Source organism: Podarcis bocagei, assembly GCF_964188305.1.
Source record: "Podarcis bocagei genome assembly, chromosome: 3".
Lineage (NCBI taxonomy): Eukaryota > Metazoa > Chordata > Lepidosauria > Squamata > Lacertidae > Podarcis > Podarcis bocagei.
In genome coordinates this window covers 50,598,493-50,621,605 of record NC_138127.1, presented here as the reverse complement: position 1 = coordinate 50,621,605, position 23,113 = coordinate 50,598,493, and the positions used below count along the sequence as shown (strand labels likewise).

General features: G+C 42.1%; 1 protein-coding gene across 1 annotated transcript; it reads left to right on the top strand.

Annotated features, from left to right (window-relative positions):
- Nucleotides 1-977: 977 nt before the first annotated feature.
- On the top strand, nt 978-22,469 carry LOC308583296 (pancreatic secretory granule membrane major glycoprotein GP2-like; the record flags this gene model as incomplete). The annotated part of the gene is made up of 9 exons (XM_081187110.1): nt 978-1,299; nt 7,908-8,002; nt 9,374-9,478; nt 10,870-11,030; nt 12,286-12,421; nt 15,906-16,000; nt 16,790-16,958; nt 19,805-19,922; nt 20,506-22,469. 9 exons carry the CDS (start codon nt 978-980, stop codon nt 20,676-20,678), a joined length of 1,374 nt encoding a protein of 457 aa, XP_081043236.1. The 3' UTR covers nt 20,679-22,469.
- Between the last annotated feature and the right edge of the window lie 644 nt (nt 22,470-23,113).

Sequence of the window (23,113 nt, the reverse complement as noted above, 5' to 3'; positions counted from 1 at the left end):
CACTAACTTTGCACTAACTTTTGATTTCCCCCCCTCTTTTGAACAACTGGTCACCTCCTTTCCAAACATTAGATTGCAAGCACCTTCTGAAAACTCAGATTCCAAAGCAGTTTGATTTGCAGAATTGGGTGTGAGAATCTAGGGTCTCTCGGAACTTGTTTTACTGTCATTTGGATTCTGAATGATATTTTGGCATCATTCTCTACTGATAATCTTCCAAAATCCTTTTACCTCATACTACTGCTGTGGGTGAACACCTGCCCTCTAAAACTCATTAACATAAAACTCCAACAGTTGTTAGGTCCAATACAATTCCATGGGCTGCAACAGACAATTCAAAAAGCGGCTTGGCAACTCTTGACAATCCAACTTGGGCCCGTTAAAACTTTAGGTTTGTCTCCCTCATATTCTACAGGCAGCTATAGCCGCTGTATTTCCCGCTGAAATTCTTTCCATAGAAATGGTTGGGGTCATTGCCTGAAAATAACGGAAGACAGTGACTTGAGAGAAGTACACATTCTTTCAGGTTAATAGCATCATTTTGAAAGTGATGCTGCTTTTTTCCTTTGAGAAAACTCTCGCCTCTTTTAGAAAGGCATTTATTTATTTACATTGCCCATCGAGAAAATTAGGACATTATTTCCAATTCATGCTTTGTCTTCTGTGGGGATGGTGTTAGTGTCTTCTGTTATTTTGTGCCTTTATTCCCAAGAAACAACAACAACCTAAATGAATGCATAAATAAACAAGGAGCTGTAAATCATTTACTGCCCTTCTGCAGAGCAGAATGGAAGCATATAAAACACTCAGAGGGAGAATCCCAAAGAGAGTCGAGGGAGGCCCTCCTCCTCCCAGATAAAGGGTGTGCTAAGCGGCTGCCATAGTAAAGACAAAAATGTGAGGTGGGGGGGTGGAAGGGTTTTCTTTTTGGGGAGAATTCAGCTCTAAAATAGGTGGTGACTTTGGCGTGAGTAATCATGGTCTCCAGTGGCTATCTCTGTGGAATCCTATTGTTGGACCCAGAACACCCTTGCGTCTTCAGGCAGGAGGCATTCAAGTTTAGAAAGGGAGGGGAGAAACACCACAGGGTAAAAGCCGTGAGGAACCATTTACCACCACACCCTCATCCAAACCCTCATCCAAGAGACCAAGTTGAAAGGGCGGGAAGTCTCTGTTCAAGTTCCTGGCTGGTGCTCTTTGAGGAAACTTCGGTTGTGATGGGACCTTGCAAAATGCCCTTCTCTGCCCTCTTGGTGGCTTCTCTGCTGATGTCTTCAAGCGGGACCAACACTGGGGAGGGTGAGTTCTCTCAGGAGGAATCTACTTTGAAACAGTGACTAGATCTTCTGTGATATTATTGGTCCAATTATAAATTTACCTTTGTCTTATACCTGCACTTTAAATGCATTTATCAAAATGTAGCTTTGAAAACATAGCTTGCAGCACACTTTGATGTTTCTATGCGTTGTGGCAAAGGTTCAGTATCTATCTAAACAGGTTTTTTTAAAATTACAAAGTCGCCTTTTCTATTGAATCAATGTTAGTAATAAGAATTGGCCTGGATTTGCACACCACCTTTGTGACAGTTAATAGATTTTAGAATAAATAATACACTGTTAAAGTACCTGGTCGGAAATTCCTGAAACTGCTTGCCTCAATGGGTAAGTATCACTTATTGAAATACGTTCTTTAAAAGGTTAATATAAATTTGCTGGTTATAATAAACTACCATGTAAGGCTTGTGATTTTAGGCTACTACTGATGTCCCCAGTTTTAATAATAGTCTAAACTGAGAGAAAAAGTATCTGGGTGACTTTTTAAAATCCAATTTTCCTGGTCTAAGGAATGCAAGCTTTCTTGAGGAGCAAGGATGAACCCTAAGAAACACAAATGCCAGCCCTCCTTCATGTAAGCTGGGGGAAAGAGTGAGGGAGCAAAAAGTGGGAGGAGGAGCACAAATAAAAATGGAGGGAAGAAAGGAGGAGGGGAAATCCTCTGCAAGTAATCAGCTCAGACTTGTGGCAAGGGAGAAAATGAGATGGAGGGATTAGGGCGAAAACAAACACACAGCACTCTATAATGCTGCAAACTTTCCAGCACTGGCTTTGGTGCCTCTCACCATCACAAAGATTACCGTGACAGACAAAAAAATGATTCTCTAGTCTTGCATTCAAGGAGAGGACTCCTATGCCATTAACATTTGTGAAAGTTCAGAAGAGGGAACACAAGTTAGTCTGAGTTGTCTTTTTTTGGGGGGGGGGTGTAGAATTGATCCCTCCTGGAAAGTTATGAAGCAAATTCTGCAGGCTCCCTTCTAAGCAATTTATGTGAGATGAGCCAACTTGGCTGCTCCCATCTTTCAGTGTTTTAGACAATAAGTGAGGTCAGAAAGGTTATTAAGGAGTTTGAACGCCAGGTGATAGAAATCCCTGGGTCCTTAGGATCCACTCTTTTCACTTTGTCCTGAATGCACTTTTCCTGCTTTTGTACTCCTTGAAATTTCTATAGTTTGCCCTTCCTTTTTTGCCTAGAAACTAGAGATGCACGTTTCCTGGTGATGGGTTAATTTTAGTATAGTACTCTAGAAGTTATTTTCTGCAAATCCTGCCACACAAGAAGTGCAGGTGGATGCTATAGAATCCCGCCCACTGCAAAATAACAAATGGGAAAACTTTGCAAAGCACATTTAAAGCTAAAGACCAGACATGCATCAAGAATTCACTATTGCAGCTGAATTTTATACATGTCTTTGCTGTTTAATAGGGTCTTTGCTGTTTAATAGGGTTTATTCCCAGGTAAGAGAGTACAGGGTCGCAGTGTAGGTTTAGGGTTGGCATTGGGGGAAGCAGGGTTCTTGTGCCTTTAAGAGCTGAATGGCAGCTAAAAATCAACAGGTTAAGCATTTTTTAGTATGGACATACAATTGGGGAAAGCTTCACCTGCTGACATTCTCTGTCAGACATTTTTTGTTGTGTGTGGCAGAAGATTTATTTTTGGACCCTCCAATCCACCTGCAAAAGAGGTTACAAATTTGCATATGACACAAATGCATCTGTAAATGTTATGCAAATCTCTCTCCTCTTTTGCAAGTAGGACAAAGGGCCTAAACTCCACACAGTGGACTGGGTACAGAAAACTCTGTTGGAACCCCTGTGCTCCAATGCTTCAAGGGTGAAAGAGGCTACATCTATTGACATCCATGCTATCACACAACTGTTAAAGGTACATGAATCCTAAGATGAATTGTGCCTAGTCACTTTCCATCAGTACAGCACGGTCATGTTCAGAATAATTCTGCGCATGCTGTTGTTCAGGATTTTTGCTGGCACTCTCTTCCCTTCCCGTAAATTAACTGCTGCTTCTTGGCAGCTTTACAGACAGACTGGCAGCTGCAAAGCTCTAGCTTCTTTCAAGAAAACTCTGGGAACATGATAACAGGAGTAATTCTGATCCCATCATTTTACATGTGGACAAGTAGGGTAAATTCTTGAAAGCTGGCCCACCAGCCTTTGGGCATAAGTCCTCCAGATAAAGTTTGATAGTGAATAAAGAGACACAACAATATTTCCCCTGATCCTTGGATAAACAACAACATATTTTTCTTATAATTCATAGGGCTTCTTTATTACTGATTTTAGAATAACACAGGTGTCACTCCATTTAAAAAATCTACAGTTTCTGCTGAATCCATAAAATAGCCCACTCTGTTCTACATTTTACATTAAAAACACTATAAATGTTTTAGAAATATTTTTATTAGAATATTTTCATAAAATAGTTATTATTTAATCAGATTTTCCATATGTGTGCTCCATTTGTTCAACTTTTTATTTTGCATTATACATCTAAGACTGAAACCCTTTCTATGTCCAGGGCAGCTGTCTACCAGCTCCATCTGGTATGCAGGCTAAGACCCTACCTGCCCGCAGACTGTCTCACCAGAGTGGTGCATGCTCTAGTTATCTCTCGCTTGGACTACTGCAATGTGCTCTACAAGGGGCTGCCTTTGAAGGTGACTCTCAAACTACAACTAATCCAGAATGCAGCAGCTAGACCGGTGACTGGGAGTGGCCACCAAGACTATATAACACCAGTCCTAAAGGATCTTCAGTGGCCCCCACTATCTTTCCGAGCACAATTCAAAGTGTTGGTGCTGACCTTTAAAGCCCTAAACGGTCTCGGCCCAGACACTGAGGTCCTCCTCTGAGGGTCTTCTGCTGGTTCCCTCACTGTGAAAAGTGAAGTTATAGGGAACCATTAGACAGAGGGCCTTCTCAGTAGTGGTGCCCTCCCTTGGTACATCCTCCCTTCAGATGTCAAGGAGATAAAGAATTACACAACTTTTAGAAGACATCTAAAGGCAGCCCTGTTTCAGGAGGTTTTTTATGCTTGATGTTTTTATTATGTTTTTAGATATGCTATAAGCTGCCCAGAGTGGCTTGGGGAACACAGCCAGATTGGCGGGGTATAAATAATAAAATTATTATTATTAGTAGTAGTAGTAGTAGCAGCAGCAGCAGCAGAAGCAGCAGTATATTGTAAACCACTCTGTAAACTGCATTGTAGACCACTTACTAATTCAGGGATAGATCAGTTCAGTGTTCTTCCATTGTAACATCAGTTCTAGACTACAGCTCAAATTTATTTTCAGGATTCCAAAAACAAACAAACAAAACCTGAGACAGTAATAATAGTTTAGGGGTTTGGGCAGGGGGTATTTTCCATCCCTTCCCCTCCCTCTGAGGCCTCATTTGCTAACCTCATCTTCCAGCTGATAGAAATATGACAATCTAGATTAATCATTCATCTCTGAAAACAATTTTGTGCTAAGATTAGGCTTTCAATACACACTGATCAACCACTGAAAGCAATGTGCTAATTCACCTTCCATTTTAGCCACCCAAAGGCTAACAATTCTTTCCTGAATGTAAATTATATTTCTTTCAAGCCAATAACCTCTGTGACATTTCAGCAGACCATTAGTAAGTAAGGACCTTCAATGGAACCTGCTCTGTGATGCTTCAAGAATCAATCAGCCAAAAGCTCTGTTAACATTATTTGAGTCTGATAAAAATACAATTTCTGAAAGGCCAAAGTTAATTAGTGTTCTGAAGATACTTCCATTGCATTCAAAAACAAATGTGTTTTATGAAAAGCCCTGCAGCTGATTTGACCTGGAATACAGAAACAGGATTTGCTATCAAGATAGCCCAACACAAGTAGACTTTCGACTCTATAGTGACCTAAACACTTAAGGCAGTGACTCATACAGCAAATTATTGAGGAAACACTAGTCTCCCATTATCTTCTTCATCTTCTTTGGTGATCACTTGTAGCTGAGTAAGATTGTCTTCTATAAACACAGTTTTAACAATGAGGCCGTAAGTGACTGTGGAGGCCAATTCTGGATCCACACATCCTTCCACAGTGGGGACATTGGTTTCTGGGTGGGAGCTGATCACGATGTGGATTTGCCAAGCGTGCCTTCTTCTTAGCATGTTTCTCCCTTGCGTCCTGAGTTTGAGTGCCTTCAAAGCCCATGACACCTTTGGTAAAAGCTGATCTCCAATTGGAGCAGTCGCAGGCAAGTTTCCCAATTGTTGGTGTTTATACTACATTTTCTTAGATTTGCCTTGAGGCAGCCTTTAAACTTCTTTTGTTGACCAGCAGCATTACGCTTTCCATTTTTAAGTTTGGAATAGAGTAGTTGCTTTGGAAGATGATCATCAGGCATCTGCACAACATGACCAGTCCAACGAAGTTGTTGTTGAAGAATCATTGCTTCAACACTGGTGATCTTTGCTTCTTCCAGTACACTGGTATTAGTTCACCTGTCTTCCCAAATGATGTGTAAATTTTTTCGGAGACATCACTGATGGAATCTTTCGAGGAGTTGGAGGTGGCGTTTATAAGTGGTCCATGTTTCACAAACCTACAGTAAGGTTGGTAGTATAATAGCTTTGTAAACAAGCATTTTGGTTTCCCTGCAAATGTCCTAGTCCTCAAACACTCTGCACTTCAATTGGGAGAAAGCTCACACTGCTCAGGCAATGCTGGATTTTGGCATCAATGTCAGTCCTTGTGGAAAGATAACTGCCCAGGTAGGAGAAGTGATCAACACTTTCCAACATTACACCATTGAGTTGGATTTAATCTGATGTTGCCACTTATTGGAGATGTGGAAGACCTGGCCCCATATTGACTCATATCTACAAAGAGATTGACCAGAAAATCAATAGAATGGGACTCAACAAAACTAGCTATCTTCAAAAAGCTCAATAAAACTAGAAAATAGCTTACTCCCCCTCACATTTGTAAACTCTGTAATGATCCTCATAATCAGGAACGCAACAGGTCAAAACACCTCTTTTAAAACCACTCTCTTCAGATCCCTCAACCCACCTGTGAAAGAGAGTTTGGGAAGCCATGTTTTCCAGCAGCTCTTGCATTATAGAGGCTGCTGTTGAGTTCTAGGCATCAGGGGAGCTGTGAAATGTAATTACCCCAAGTGTCTTGAGTCCACACCCTGGAGGACTCTGGTTTACAAGCTCTCTTGTGTTTTTTACTCAGCTGTTGGAGCACTGTATGTGCCAGGGAGAGAGGCAAGCCTTACTCAGATCCATCTAGAGCTCTTGCTGGGGTCAAACTACTGCCAAGTGAGTTTGGGGGAAGGAAAGGGATGGTAAGAAGGGAGGGAAGACTGACTGACAGCTCTGGCAGGCTGTCCTACAATATAAGTCAGGCTCAAATGCAGAAGGATCCAAGTCTGGGGAAACTCCAGTTTGCCTCCATCACAAGCAGGAATATGATTTCCCATCATAGACTTCAAAACCTATTGAACTGCTCCTGCAGATGGAATAGCTTTCATAGAATCATAGAATCATAGAGTTGGAAGAGACCACAAGGGCCATCGAGTCCAACCCCCTGCCAAGCAGGAAACACCATCAGATATTTCACCCACAATATTCCTGTATCTTATAGCAAGGCAAGAATTCTGTCACTACACCTGCCAAAAAAAACCAAGCTTGGATAAGCAGCAACAACTGGTATCCTCAGTGAAGAAACAGGCACTGTAGCTGTTCCACAGCTGGGACAATCTGGTCTAATCCTAGATACCATTAAACTAGTTTAGCATTTCAGCTATACTGAAGAATACACAATAAAACTGAAGACACGAGGCGATATCTTTATTGCAGTGGGTCATAAGACTGGGCTATACAGAAGTGTTTGCTTTCCCAGAATAGTAGTAATTATTGTAAGAATTGGACATGAGTGACTGACAATGTTTGCAACTGGGTAATAAGGCCCCACATTACAAGTAGGGCTATGCCATTTTTTGAAATTGCTAAGAAACCGGTACTCTGCTAGGGAAAAACTGGTCATGCACACGTGAGTTCTTAACTACAGCCAGTGCATCTGATTTGGGCTTTAACTTTGGTAAGAATCCCAAAGAGAGCCAGTGTGGTGTAGTGGTTAAGAGCGGTGGACTCGTAATCTGGTGAACCGGGTTCGCTTCTCCACTCCTCCACATGCAGCTGCTGGGTGACCTTGGGCCAGGCACTCTTCTCTGAAGTCTCTCAGCCTCACTCACCTCACAAAGTGTTTGTTGTGGGGGAGGACTCCTTAGGGTAGTAATAAAGCGGGATATCAAATCCAAACTCTTCCTCTTCTTCAAGTGTTCTGGGAAGCCACAGAATTCACTGATATTCACTAACCTGTATTCTAGAATGTATCCCAAGAATAATATTTCCTTTGGAATTTCACCTTTGCTTTTCAGCGATCCAGATTCAAACTCTGTACATACACACATGCAGATTACACACACACACACACACACACACACACCAGAAAGCTGGGACTTTCCCTCCCATTCTTTCCCCTTTAATAAGCAGTGTTTTTACATACAGACACAGAAATCAACGAGACCATCATATGTACTAAGGACCTGATTGAAGTAGAAATTCCGAGTGCATTCTTCCTGTCAAAGAACCCTCCAATATTAGTAAGTACTGTGATTTTAAAATTTTAATTAAAAAAAAAAATCCATTCAGTTACTTTAACATGAGGTAATCCCCTTTATTTTGGATGTGTGAGTGCCAATGCATATTTAGCAACCACTGCGCGCGCGCGCGCACACACACACACACACACGGGAGGGACCCTGAAGTCTGTAGAATTGCAAACAAAAAAAATTGGGGGGGACCCAACAAGGAGGGGGGGACCCAAAGACAGCCCAAGGAGGACTGAGTTCCCATGAATGCTGACTGTTGTGTGTGGTGGTGAGGAGGTGAGAATGGAAGTGCATGGCTGGCCCCCTGAAGAGGAATACTCCACAGTGCAACATTTTGTTGTACAGTGGTACCTCGGGTTACATACGCTTCAGGTTTCATACGCTTCAGGTTACAGACTCCGCTAACCCAGAAATATTGCTTCAGGTTAAGAACTTTGCTTCAGGTTGAGAACAGAAATTGTGCTCCGGTGGCACGGCAGCAGCAGGAGGCCCCATTAGCTAAAGTGGTCTTCAGGTTAAGAACAGTTTCAGGTTAAGAACGGACCTCCGGAACGAATTAAGTACTTAACCTGAGGTACCACTGTATATCTCATTTGGGGGTTTTTTCTGGATGCTTTCCTTTTTCTTATTACAATTCAATAACCCAGAGGAGCTCATAAAGAATTGTGGCTAATAGCCCATTTTGTTGCCTCTAGTTTCTAGAACTGTGTAGCATAAGGGAACATTATTTATCCAGATCTTATCTGTAGAGATCTTCCGCTATCTTCATCGTCATATGCTTTATCTATCTATCTTTATCTATCTTCATCGTCATATGCTTTATATTCTAATTTCTGGGAGATGCCAGCCAGACGATGATAAAATGTGATCTGGTACATTGCAGACATCAAAATATTAGGGAAACATCAAAATATTAGGGAAATGCCAGGCCTTTCTTAGTGCCTTCAACCATGAAATATTTTAGCTGTACTCAGAAAATTCAGAGGAAGTGCCTTTTGAAAGAGGGGTAGATTTTTCTCACGCTGCTGCTTTCTCTGTGTCCAGCTCCTAATGGGATCATAGGCTACATCACATGAATGGATTTTCACTCCCCCCAAAATTGTTACTATCACATGATAGAATGTTCCTGTCAATAGAAGGCAGGTTGGCACTTGGTAAGATTGTATCTTGATGACTGTGAGTCCCAGAAGGCAAATGAGGCATTTTTCATGCAATACTGTAATGCCATGCTGCCAAGTGAAATGACAGGTGTCAGGACCAAGGATATGCTGATTAGCTAGTGCAACTGTAAACATAATCTAAAATTGTGTTGAGAATTATATTGTAAAATTAAAAGGAAAAAGAAAGGTTTTTCCTTTGCAGGTCTCTGATTTACACCTTAATGACCCAGCATGTCATGGTACTCAAGTAGGAAACCTCTACATATTCAGCATTAAGACCAACTTCACAGACTGTGGAACACGAATGGTAATATGCAAAAGATGTTGCTGTAGTCTTATGACTTTTTACATACCTTCTCTGTACACTGCATTTATCCTCTTGTATCCTGCTTATTTAGTATATGAAAGAACAGCTTTTGAAGAATGACAGAATCTCACACACATTAAATTCTATATGGAACTAAATAATCATCTGCTTTGTCTCTATTCATAATGTAAACCACAAAAACATCATTCCTGCCTTTTAGAAACTGATTGAGAATAGCCAAAATACCAAGAACCAGATTAACATGTGAATCATTCAGAGGTGGCATAGATTTATATGCAGCTTTCAGCAGTTCTCAACCTGTGGGTCCCCAGATGTTGTTGGACTACAACTCCCATCATCCCTGAGCTCTGGCCTTGCTAGCTAGGGGTGATGGAAGTTGTAGTTCAACAACATCTGGGGACCCACAGGTTGAGAAAGGCTGCAACTTGATTGTGTTTGCGGAAGTGTGTGTGTGTGTGGTATTGTTTTTTATGTATTCCATTTCTTACATGTCCTTCATGATAAGGTCCCAGGGCAGGTTACAGCAATTTAAAAATACAATATTAAAACAGTTCAAAAGTTCCATGATACTATTGGATTCTATTATTTTAAGCAAAAAAACATTGGTTAAACATTGGTCACCTTCAGACCATACATTAAAAGACACGACTTCCCTCAAATAACCCTGGGATCTGTAGTTTGCTAAGGGTGCTGGAAACAGGCTCTGTAAGGGATAAACTAGAGGTCTCAAGATTCTTTGGGTGAAGCCATGTGTTTTAAATGTGCCTTAAAATATATTATGTGGATGTGGCCATTCTAGGGCGGCAGAAACTATACCAGTACTCAAAATCCCCCAAGTGCATTTGTGACTTATCACAGTATTTCACTACACATCTGGGTTCAAGGACAGAAGCAGTCTGTAGAGGTCTCTAGTGCCTCTCCTGTCTCTCTGCCCAGTAATATATGCTATTACTTGTGTGATCCTTAATCTGTTTCTTTGAACTGGGAGAGCAGAATGGCTAAGAACTGACCTGGGTCTGGGGCTCTGCTCAGTGGACCTTTGATAAGACATCAGTGAGGATCTTCCTTTCCTTACTGGGTGCTCTAGTTCAGGCATAGGCAAACTCGGCTCTCCAGATGTTTTGGGACTACAGTTCCCATCATCCCTGACCACTGGTCCTGTTAGCTAGGGATCATGGGAGTTGTAGTCCCAAAACATCTGGAGGGCCTTGTTTGCCTATGCCTGCTCTAGTTGGTTAAGGAGCAAAGCTTCCAAGTCTGGAAGCACAGCTTCAGAGCAACCTTCAGTTCCCACTGCCACTACTATTATTTTCCTATCAACTTAAGTTTTGGGACTTACTAGAATATTTTTGTGTTTTATTAACTTGCAGGATTCCGATGGTGCACATATTATTTTCATCAACACCATACAGAACCACCTCTCTGATATAATCACAAGAACTTTTATCAATATCACATTTGCCTGCCGATATCCTATTAATTATATGGTACAGCAACCTAATGGAGAAAATAAAATCAGTGTTGATATCAGGTAAGCCTGTTACCCTTGTTGTTTTCTGTATACAGTGGTACCTCGGGTTAAGTACTTAATTCGTTCCGGAGGTCCGTACTTAACCTGAAACTGTTCTTAACCTGAAGCACCACTTTAGCTAATGGGGCCTCCTGCTGCTGCTGTGCCGCCGGAGCACAAATTCTGTTCTCATCCTGAAGCAAAGTTCTTAACCTGAAGCACTATTTCTGGGTTAGCAGAGTCTGAAACCTGAAGCATATGTAATCTGAAGCATATGTAACCCAATGTACCACTGTACCAATATTGTGCCTGGATTAGAAATAGACAAATCTGTAAATTATGGTTTCTCATTTTTCCAATTCAGTTATCACCATTTCCAAATTACCGTAGTTTGTGATTTATTTATTTTTAAATCCACATGCACACATTTTGGTACACCATTTCCTCTGATATATGCATTTTTGCAAGCAATGTTCCCTAACATGATACATTTTTGTATTCCCCCTACAAATGCAAGCATTTTTGTGTGCACTTTTCCATAACATGCAGTCTTTGGGCATGCTTTTTTGATTGCATAACTGCACTGTAATGTTTGGAGAAGTGTGAATTTTGAACAGGGGCTGCATTTTGGTTCACATATTGTTTTGGGAAGTGCAAATTACATATGTTCACATTTAAATACAAACTGAACTCATTTCGTCCTCCATCCCAAATCTGGATTAAAGTTACTTGAGAAGTATGCAGACAATATTGGGTTAATCACTGCACTAAGTTAGCTGCGTAAAAAGTGTGCTCTGTTGAAGTTCCTTGAGACGAGTGGGACTCTCTTGCTTAGAGCTCTTACCGTGTTTTCCATAGCATAGCTTCTGTGCATGAAAGGCAGGCATGCATCTAGTTATTGTTGTATCACCATACTTGGGAAACTTTCACCGGCTGAAAGCTTCTGCCTGTCATGCAGCTGGTCCAAGTCACAGGAGCTTGCCAAGTTGCAAATTTACTTAAAAGGGTATCATCACCACTGGCTACTAGAGCTGCTCCATTCCTTGCAACCTGATCCTGGGCATTTGTGTATAATACTGAAGCACCAGTATAAGAGCTCTGCAATGCCAGTGTTGTAATTTTCATAGCTGCCCCAGGCCTCACCATTAGGCTTCCCTAGTAAATCATGCACACGTGTGTGTGTGTGTGTGTTTGTGTGTATAATGATGACAAATTATCATGGAAATTGTGTCATTACAGCATCTCCATCATATCTATTTGTCTTTGTTTGTGACAGGACCATCACACTAAATACAGAAGATGGAAATTTCTCTGTATCCATGATGCTGTACAAAGACCAGCATTTTGAAGACATGTGGACTACCATTCCCTTTCTGACTCTAGAGGACAACATATTTGTCAAAGTGAAAATGGTACCTGGGGTTCTTGAGTCCCTGATGAATCTGAGAGTTGAGGTGATGGGTAGATAAGCAAAGGCAAGACAGCTTCATCCCACCAGGCACAAGCCAAGATACATTGAAGGGGGGGGGGAGCAAAAGCAACACGGATCTGAGAACATTTTTGAATGTTACTATTTACTTGTGACTTACTTTATTATCATCCATTTGCAGGAGTGTGGTTGGGAGAAGATAATAAAATACATAATTTTTTTAAAACAGAGAATGAATTTCCTATCAAACATACGGTTTCAGACAGATAGGCCAGTGGGAATAGGGATATCAGCAGCATTAGGGCTGAGAGCTAACAATATCCAAATCAGAGAATCTACATTCACCCATAGGCCTCAGCCTTACTGTTCATCGATAAATCCTAACCAGGGGCCTGGGGAGGGATGAAGCAGCAGATCTGCCCTACTGTTCTAGCACCAGCTAAGGGTGAAGGTAGAAGACGCCCCCCTCCCCATTTTTGGCCAGGAAATGGTATAACTCAGGGGCCCGAAATAAGGCCCCTCAGGGGACATCTGAGGAATTGGATCCAGGAGAACTAAAATTGTTGGCATCCACCCCTACTCCAAAATGTCCTGATTTGGAGCTTACCATTTGCCACTGCTGGTGGGAGAAGCCAGCAGAGAGAAACCTATACCCCATCCTAACACCACTCCCTAACACCGCTCAGGGGCGCCGACTTATAAAAAATATTGGGGGGGCCCATACCGGGGTCCTGCCGCTGGTTCGCTCGGGTAGCCGGGAGAACGCAGTTCGAGGTGGCGGTGTTGGGGAGAGACCCTCGCTCAGGGCGCCACTAGACTTGGCGGCCGGCGGCCTATCTGGGGGGTTTTGGAGCGTATTTCGGCGGAGCGATTGGGGAGGAGGGGGCTTGTTGCCGGATTCTTCAGCTGAGCCGGAGATCCGCTGCTGGGGGTCCCTGGGCCGAGTTGTGAGCACGGCCTGCTGAAGGGAGATCCAGCCGATTGCGCGACGGGGACGGCCGGGGCTCTCCGGCTAGGGCGCGCGGCTGGCTGGCTGGCGAGGGAGCAGGTGGGGAGGAGGCAGGGGTCCTCACTCTCTTAGGAAACGCACCCGCGCGCCCGATTGCCACGAAGTCCGAAGGGTGCGTGTGTGGAATTAAAAAGCAAAAACGAGATACGGGCAGGGCAGGCAAAGAGTTTTCTGCAAGAGGATGGAGGGCAGGTTGAAGAGAAAATCACTCAGGATGAGACAGTCAAATCAGCCATGATAAAATGGGCTCAGGATATTGGGTATAACATCATGTTTGAGGACTGGGAAAGGTTATGGACCACCGGAATGAAATTCACGGCATGTAATGCCTTGAAGGAAAATATTATGAAAATGATTTATAGGTGGTACATGACCCCAGTCAAGCTTGCAAAAATATATCACCTGTCTGATAATAAATGTTGGAAATGTAAGGAGGCTGAAGGGACATTCTTTCACCTCTGGTGGACTTGTCCAAAAGTGAAGGCCTTCTGGGAAATGATCTATAATGAGTTAAAAAAGGTATTTAAGTATACCTTTCCCAAGAAACCAGAGGCCTTCCTCTTGGGCATTGTTGGCCAGAAAGTGTTAAAGAAGGATAGAACTTTCTTTATGTATGCAACTACAGCAGCAAGAATACTTATCGCAAAATATTGGAAGACACAAGATTTGCCCACACTGGAAGAGTGGCAGACGCAATTGATGGACTACATGGAACTGGCTGAAATGACTGGCAGAATCCGAGATTTGGGAGAAGAAACAACGGAAGAGGACTGGAAAAAATTTAAGGACTATTTACAAAAACAATATAAGTTGTATGAATGTTAAAAATTTAGACGATTCGGAAACTATAGCTTCAGCAATTAGATTTGGGGAACAGGAAATTATATTTTAAGTAAGAAAAGGTCAAAATCTAAGGTATACTATGTTTAATTTAAGATATAAGTAACTGATGAAAAGTATGTTAAATTTAGAGGTATAGTATTTGAAAAGTACAAAATAAGGTACAAAACAAGGTAATAATTTGCTGATATCTTTATTATAAAGAATGCAGGGTAAGGGAGATGCGAGGAAGTCCAGTTAGTTATATAAAAAATGTGTTGAATGGTTGGTTTTCTTTTCTTCTTTTTCTTTTTCTTGTTCTTTTACTTTTTTCTTCAGTGTATGTTTCTAACTTTGTATTTGAAAACTTAATAAAATATTTATATAAAAAAAGAGAGAGAAAATCCTTTCGCTTTTCTGGGGCGCAGGGAAGTCTCAGAGCCGGAGGTTGGGGAAGGGACCCCCTTTGCTCTGCCCTCTTCTCCCGTCTTAGATTTGCATGGGGGTCCCCGCCCGAGCTTGCCTGGCCACCGGGCCACACAAGGGCCGCGCTCTACGCGGCGCACCTTGCTAGCCGCACAGCTGTCCTCCACGGCTGCGGAGCGGCCCTGCGCCGGTGCCCAGCCCCTCTGGGCGCCCGCTGCGCTGCCAATGACAAGCGGGCGACGTCGCGGGCGGGGAAGGCGTCGCTTTCTTTCCCGATCCTGCATCCTCCCAGTCTTCCAGCCCTTTTTTGGGTTGGAAGCTCGTCTCGTTCGCCCTTCTCCTTTCTTCACCCTGCGCGCAATTTTCCTCCCTCGTCTCCCTCCCCATTTCTCCTTCCTTCCTGACTGACTGACTGACGGGCTCGGGCTCGGGCTCGGGCTCGGGCTCCGGGTCGGGCTCGGGCTTTGTCTCGGGCTCGGGCAGCCACAGCGTCGGCGGTGTTGGCGATCGGCGGCGCGGGGGGATGGCCCTCCCGGGGGAGCCGGCGCTGCTCAATGGGGTTGCCAAGGAGACAGGCCGCCCGCCCCCCTCCCCCGGCCCGGCGCCCCCCGCCGCGCCGGTGCCCGTTATCGAGCTGGTGCGCGCCGGGCGCCCTATAAAAGCCGCGGACGCGCCCACCGCTGCCCGAGATTATTGGGGGGGCTGAGCCCCCCCAAACGAATTTTTGAGGGGGCTCGGGCCCCCTCAGGCCCCATTGAGTCGGCGCCTATGACACCGCTCATCCACCAACCTTGTAGGTGGGGTAGGTACTCTTTGTCTGTGCATGTATTTGGGGGTGGGGAATACAGAAGAGAAAATTGCTTGCAATAATCTGTATCTCTTGGAGAAAGGTGCACTAAAATACTGGTGGATTTTTGCAAGGACTAAAAAAAAAAAAAAAAGATTTGCAAACTGATGCAGAACTGATATGCCAAGCTGAACTGAAGTCTGGAAAAATACGAAACAGAGAGAACCCAAAATTGACAGCTTTGTCTAGCCCTAGTGACAGCTGCCTTCCATTTGTACCCAGCATCTAGTTGTCACGGTTTCTTGTTAGCTATCATGGCTGACAGTCATTGTTAGGCTCATTCTCCATGTACCTATCTAGTCCTTTTGAAAGTTACTGACTTAAGAAACAAGAACCCTGTTTATGTTCTGTCTCTGCATTTGGCAGGTCCCAGGCAACTTAATCATTAGGCTTCAAAACTGCTGGTCTACCCCAATGAAGGATCCTGTTCATGCTGTCCAGTATTCTTTTATCAGAGACAGGTTCGTATCCCGCTTTGGTAAAATGGACAACTCATTCTGAAAACATATTGGGCTGAGCTTTCCATTTCATTTAAAAAACAAAGCAAAGTGACTGCTGTGAAGGGGAGGCTGACCAGATGAAGTCAAAGATGTGCTTCAAGAGTTGAGTGTAGGTATTATCAGCATCAGACTCATTGATCTCATTGTTGTTGAGTATACTAGAATACATTCTGAGGGAGACTGTAATGAGAATGCTAGTAATAGCAAAAGGTTGCTTGGGTGAATGGTGTTGAATTTGACCTCTCCCCCTTACTGTTTCCTCTTCTCTTAAGCAAATGAGCCAGAGGCTTATTTTTCACAAATAGCAGGTGCCTTTGCATCTTTGTGCAGGCCCATCTGTCTTTATGTAACAAGTACATGTTTGTCCATATGTGCCTGTACCTCTAAAGCTGTACATGTAAACAGTATGATTTGAGTAAATCAGCCTTGAACAATGGCAGAATCCATAGCTTCAATGGTAACCCCAAGTACCTTGGCATAGAAGGTTTTTCTGACTTGTGAGGAGCAGGGAACCATTGGTCACACTGAAAGGGCTGGTAAAATGGAAAAAAATGCCCAATATAGACCTCTTTGATGCAAGAAATGCTCACAGTTGAAAAAGCACTCCAATAGTAGTATACTTTTGAGTCAAGTACTTTGCACCAAGACTGAGTTTCTTCTAGGTAGTCTATCCATAATGTGTGTATTCATTTTTTGCAGAGATGCCAGCTTTTGATGTAATCATATATTTTTGGTTTTGTTCCTGCATAGCTGCCCACAATTTGTAAAAGATGAAACCCTATCAGTAATAACAAATGGAGAAGGCGAAGAAGCACTCTTCAGGATCCAAATGTTCAAATTTGTTGGCATCGCATACAACCATGTTTTCTTACACTGCACAGTTCAGATTTGTCATGGCACAACAGCTGCTTGCAAACCAGTAAGTTGATTTTTTTACAGGAAATTTTCACATTCAAAATTTGAATTAAAACTTTGCATTTTGCACTCAAAGTTGAAGCTATTTTTGTTCTGGTGTGTTACTGTAAAAGGGAATGAAAAGAAAATGCTAAAGATGGTATTTCCTTCTAGCAGCTGGACTCTGAATGGAAGGGAGCCTGGCTGGGGGGAAATGATTGGGGAGACAAGCTGTGAGGCAAAAAGAAGCACACAAGATGTTTCAATAGGAGCCCTTGTCTGCACATCGCTATTGAAGCCCCCTCATTGGTCCTTCAGAGTCAAGTATTTTCTGTTGTGCTGTTCCACTTCAATCCATGTGTTTCTGGAGTGTGTCACACATGAATATTCATCACATATCACTTCATCATTTTGTGGAAACTTTAAGAAATGAATGAGCTATCAGAGTACAGTACTCCGAATGGAAAAGTCATCTTGAGATTAGAGTTAACTGTAGGAATGCTTCAAGAAAAATATGTTAATGTGTGCATTTAACAGATCCTGATTTGTCAAAGCTAAGAAATTGAAAGGTTTTTGCAGCCGCCAATGAAGGAGAATCCTTTTAAAAAAAAAAAAAGCTGACTGAACAATTGATTATCAGAAGCACTGGAGCTCATTTTTGTTTGTTTGTTTATCTTCCTCTGTGCTTTTTCCCTCTTCCTACCAGAGCTATCACTGCAGATAAAACTATCATTTCATAGCTTTAATTGCAGCCAGCTCATACAGCTACAGGTTATCAAATAATGAGCATGGATGTATGACTCATCCAGTCTCTTTCCATCAGAGCTGGAATGATCCAATCAATATCCAGCATCACCATTTATTAAGGCAGAACTGGAAGCCGCCTGGGTTTGTCTTCCTGACCCAGAGTCTGTGACATGGGAAGATCAGAACGGTTTCTGGAGTTGAGACAGAGAAGAGGTGGTGGAGGAATTCCTGTAATCTGGCATACAAGGATTGTTGTGGCTTCCTCCCCTTCCTAATTTGGAAGGTTACATCAGAGCATGCAATTGTCAGTGGGGAGTTTGGGGTTGGGTGGAGAAGGGCTAAGGACGATAGTGTATGTACTGCTTTTACAGATACCTGAATCACAGCATCTGAAAAAGTACTTAGTACCAATGGCAGTATAACTAGGTGACCTTTACTGGCAGTCAACTAGCAAATTATTTCTGCAATTAAAGCAGGGCTTTTTAACAGATGCAGTATAATATCCTGTTTCAGAATGACACTGTTCCTTAAAAATGTTTGTATCTGAATCATCAGCTGGTAGGTGACTGAATAGTATCCTTGTGAATTATTTTAGAAAATAGATGCTTCTACCTTAGTAGCAATTGTCATGGTTCTGAAAAAACTCCAGAGAAGGATTTATTTTCCTAGTGCTATAATGAAAATGTCACTACACTTGTATACTGAGCAAGGGCAAAATGAAAAAGTCAGTGTGATGTTTTGGATAGAGACAGTTATAATATCAGAAGCTAGCACTAGATGGCTTATAAAACAGTTCAGACCAATAACAACAGTGACTCTTATGCAAACAAGCCCCATTCAGTTAAATTTAAGAGTCTACAGTGTATGTAGAATGAGAACTTTCTACAGAGTAGTAGTGTAGAGTTCCAAAATATTGAGTCATGTGGATCATAGGGAGTTTTCTGGTTAGTTCACTATGGGACTTATTACTTGCTTGCTCAGAAAAGAGATGCGTAAAAAAAATAGGAGACATTACATCTCAAATTCCTACATAACATAAAAGGAAGAAATGCTGTTCTGCTATTCCTTCTGGTTTCCATGTTGAGCAGTATCTTCTGCAGTAAACCTTCAGTTCATCCACACACACACCTTTCTCTCTCTCACACACGCGCACACACACACAATGCTTAACTTCCTCTAGTCATACCCATTGCCATCTCCTTCCTACTTCCCTTTGGGGATGGGCTATAGCTCATAGTTAGAACATATGTTCTGCATGCAAAAGGTCCCAGGTCCAATCTCTGGTACCTCAAGTTAGGACTGGGAAAGACTTCTGCCTAATACCCTGGAAAGCCACTGTCACTCAGTGTAGGGAGTACAGAGCTAGATGGGCCAATGGTCTGACTTGGTATACATACATAAGGTTGCTACCTATGTTCCTATGATGGATAGATTGCAAGAGATTGGTGGATTACGCATCTTTATGATTCTAATAGTCTGACATGGTGTGTTAAGCAACTTTATGACTGAACATTCATACATGTCCCTGCATATCACCCTTCAGTACTTGAGTTGGAAAACTTTGGCAATGTACTTATTAGTTTGTTAGACACCCTAAATTCCTGGCTCCAGTAGGTGTTAATCAAGCTGCCTGCATCCAGCAAGGGTTAAAATCTAAGCCAGGCCAGTCTCCTGATGTAGTAACTGGCTGGGAGATTAAGAAAGCAAAAGGAAGGTAATAGCCCATTAAGAAAACTATGGAGAAGGGCCAGAAGGCAAGTGGGCAGGGCCCCTTTCTCCAACTCCTAAATAAATAGTGAGAAGGCAAAGGTAGAGTTGGAAGTAGAGTCTTTAGAGTTGGCTGTGACATGACCAAGGGGGGAAAGTTAGAGAGCTACAGCTGATATTGATGACATCCGAGGCTGTGGCTATGGGAGAAACAAGAACATTTTGGGGTGTTAATGTTGTAGAGACTGGGGTGGCATGTAACAATACCTTTCATTCTGACTGGCACATTATTTTCTAAGTAGCCTTTTACCTAACCAAATGGGTTTACTTGTAATCCTAGGGTTTCTTATTGTGCACTACAGTACTTTGATAATCACTTTAGGCTCACACATATTTACTAGTTTGCGTTTTTTCTAGAACTGCACAGATGACAGTCTGACCAGAACTAAAAGAGAAGTCCCACCCTTTTCTAGTCACATGGTATCTTATGGCCCTATAAAGCGAAAGGTGGCAGATAATGAAGAGACCAATGTTGGTAAGTGGCTAAAAAAGTGCATGCCTTAAAATATAAATCTTCAATAGAGTTACAGAGAACAATAGTGGGGGGAAACCTTATTGAGTAAGCAGAAATCTTTGTGCAAAAATTGAAAAACATCAATTAAGCAACATCAATTAAAAATCCTAAGGTTAATAATATAAGAAGTGGTTCATCCTCCATTCCCAGAAGAATGACTTTAAACACATTGAGAACTCACCTAAGTGACTGGCCAGTAAATGTGTATGTCTGCAAGTTCCATATTCAACATCTCCAGGGAAGGAGAGTCGGCAAAGACCTCGGCCTGTGATCCTGAAGAGCCATTTCTAGTCAGAGTAGACAATACACTGGGCTAGATGGACCAATGATAAGCACAGTGCAACTTCATGCATTTGTAGCAAACATCTCAGATCAGGATATTCCCCTCTTTCTGCCATCTGGTGCAGGTGAAATCCACGTTGCTGCTCTGTTTAAAGCAGCATGCAAATGCAATTCCAAGTTTTATAATGGTTAACATTATTTCACACATTAGATTTGGTGCGAAAGTATTCACTTTTCTGGAAATCGTTCTGCTTTCTTTCAGACAGAGGAAAACTTCTACCAGTAGACATTTTGATCCTTAGTGGAATTCTGATGGCTGTACTGGTGACAACTGTAATTTTTGGGAACCTTTTTCTTCAGTCACGGAGGTCCTACCCTACTATGCAAGCACAACTAACAATGTCCCGTTTTCTCAACTCTGAAGTACCATCATGATTAACTGTTCCCATATATTTACATATTCTATAGAAATCTACTGATATTTTTTATCTAGCTACAAGTAAAGATTACCCAAAGTAGGTAAATAATAAATGTAAGTGAACCTACAATTTGAAGACCACTCCAGATGTGAACTGTGTTCTCAACTTCTCATGCACAAAAAATGCCCTGAAGATTGTATATATGGGTACATTTTGCTGTGTTCATGCATGTTCTGATGGAATGCTTCTCAGTATAATCGCTGGGTGAGTGTGCATGACCATGGATGAGTGTGTGCTCACTATACTTGATGAGCTGGATGCTGACTGCATATTTTTTCCCCTTCAGAAAAGTGTTATCCACGTAAGAAAAATTTCATGTTTGTATAGCCATTCCTCCATTACATATGTTAGATACATGTCTCTCAGGAAAAACATTTATTTTCTGAGATTTCTGCCCCCCCCCCCCATGGAAGCAGTCAACAAGTCAGCTGTCATTTCATTTTTAATGCATGACACCATAATCCTAAATGTTATAGGTATGATCTGCTGCTCACTCAGATGAGAACTACAGCTTTCCTACTGTTTGCTATAAAATGGCTTATGTTGTTATTAATTTCTATCAATTGTCCTCAATAAGCAAAGTATTGTTTAATAGCAGAAACTGGTGAAATTGTGTGACCCATCTTCCCTTTACTCCTTTCCCCGCTCTGTGCTGCATCCAAGAGTTATGGAACAATTCTGCAAGTGCAGTACTTGCTAATTTTATGAACTGTTAAGATTGGTCTGAGCTACTTAAGAGAAAGATAATAGAATTGTTTCTAAATAAACACTGATCTACTGCTAAAAGGTTTGTAATGCTGAATGAAACAATCACTCAGAACTTATTTCCCTGACTACAATATTTATCACAACCTCCAGAAAGGTAGCCATGCCCCCTCTGTAGCAGCAAAAACAACAAAAAGAGGTGAAGATAAACTGTTAACATCTTACTGTGACAACTACAGCAACATGCTTAGTACACTCACGCATATAAACCCACTATTTTCTCAAGTCCAAGTTGATGCTACAAAGAATACCTTTATCAAGAATTTAGCTAAGCAGGATGTAAGCACAACACAGACGGAATTGTTCTGGATTCTCCTGTCCACAGGTTCCAGGAGAAATGGATCCCTTCAGTAGTAAAAGGGGTATGCCTCTTTGCCCTGAAAAGAGGTTGGGTGTGTGCATGCTTTGATCCCAGTTCTGTCTCCACAGCCCTTCTGATGGCAGTGAGCTCCAGCCATCTTTACCACCCATCTTCAAGATGCCAAGGAGAAGGGGATTGGGCTTTATCAGCACAATACATTTCTTTATAGCTCAACAAGTCACCATGCAACTATAATTCACAGCAGCCATTCCATCAGACTCCAGGGGTCTGCTGAAAGACCAGCAACGTTTGGATCTTCTTGAAATTCTTCCATTCCAGCTGGTCATTACAAGAACTCTGCATTTAAGAAACAGTGCTTGAGTTTTCTTTTTTCGAACTCCCTCTCAAGTTCTTTTCTTTTTGGGATAAAAATGATTTAAATAAATAAATAACCTGTGGACCTCCAGACGTTGTTGGACTCCAACTACCATCAGCCCCAGCCAGCATGGCCAATTGTCAGATATGATATCCAGAGGACCACCCTTGTTTTATAGGTTCCCTAATGCAACATATATTCTCATAAGGTGCTGGCAAATGGGTGAAACAGATTATCATCTAATAATAACCGGTACTTTAATATAATAAATATCATAATCCTAACAGGATACTTTACTCAGTCACATAAAAACCCAGCTGCGCATATTTGCAAATGAAATTTGGCATCTTCTGGGAATAAAGAAAAATCTCATTTATTTGAGGAACATTTGCTCAACCGCAAATAGTAACTAGAAGAAGTAGTAGTAGCAATTCTACAGAAGGAATACAAATGCAGATAGAAGAATACCAACAGAAAATATGGAGGAACATACCCTCAGACCGTAATAGCTAAATTAGCTAATGCTGCAGACATTTTGACAATTGGCACACACAAAACATGCACAAATTAGTTTTGCTTCCAAGTAACATGAAGGAATTTGTACATCTTTTTTGTGCGACTATGATCCACATCCAAGCCCAGCAAGGCCAAAAGCCTCTCATGTCCAGGGACATATCTTTGTCAGTTTTGGATATGATTACTGTACTGTATTTCAAAGTAAGGAAATGACACCATCAACAAACAAGGTGTAATGATAGTAAGCAGAAATCCAAGTGCCCTGTAAGAGGAGATAAGAGGTTCAGAAAAATACCAGCAAAGAATTGAACCCTATGACAGCAGCCTTCACCCCAGAATCTTTCAGTAGCAGAATAGTGGAAAATGCAATAATGCAGAAAAGTGCCTCCATCAGAGTGCTTACAGAGTGCAAAGCCAGCCATTGAAAAGAATG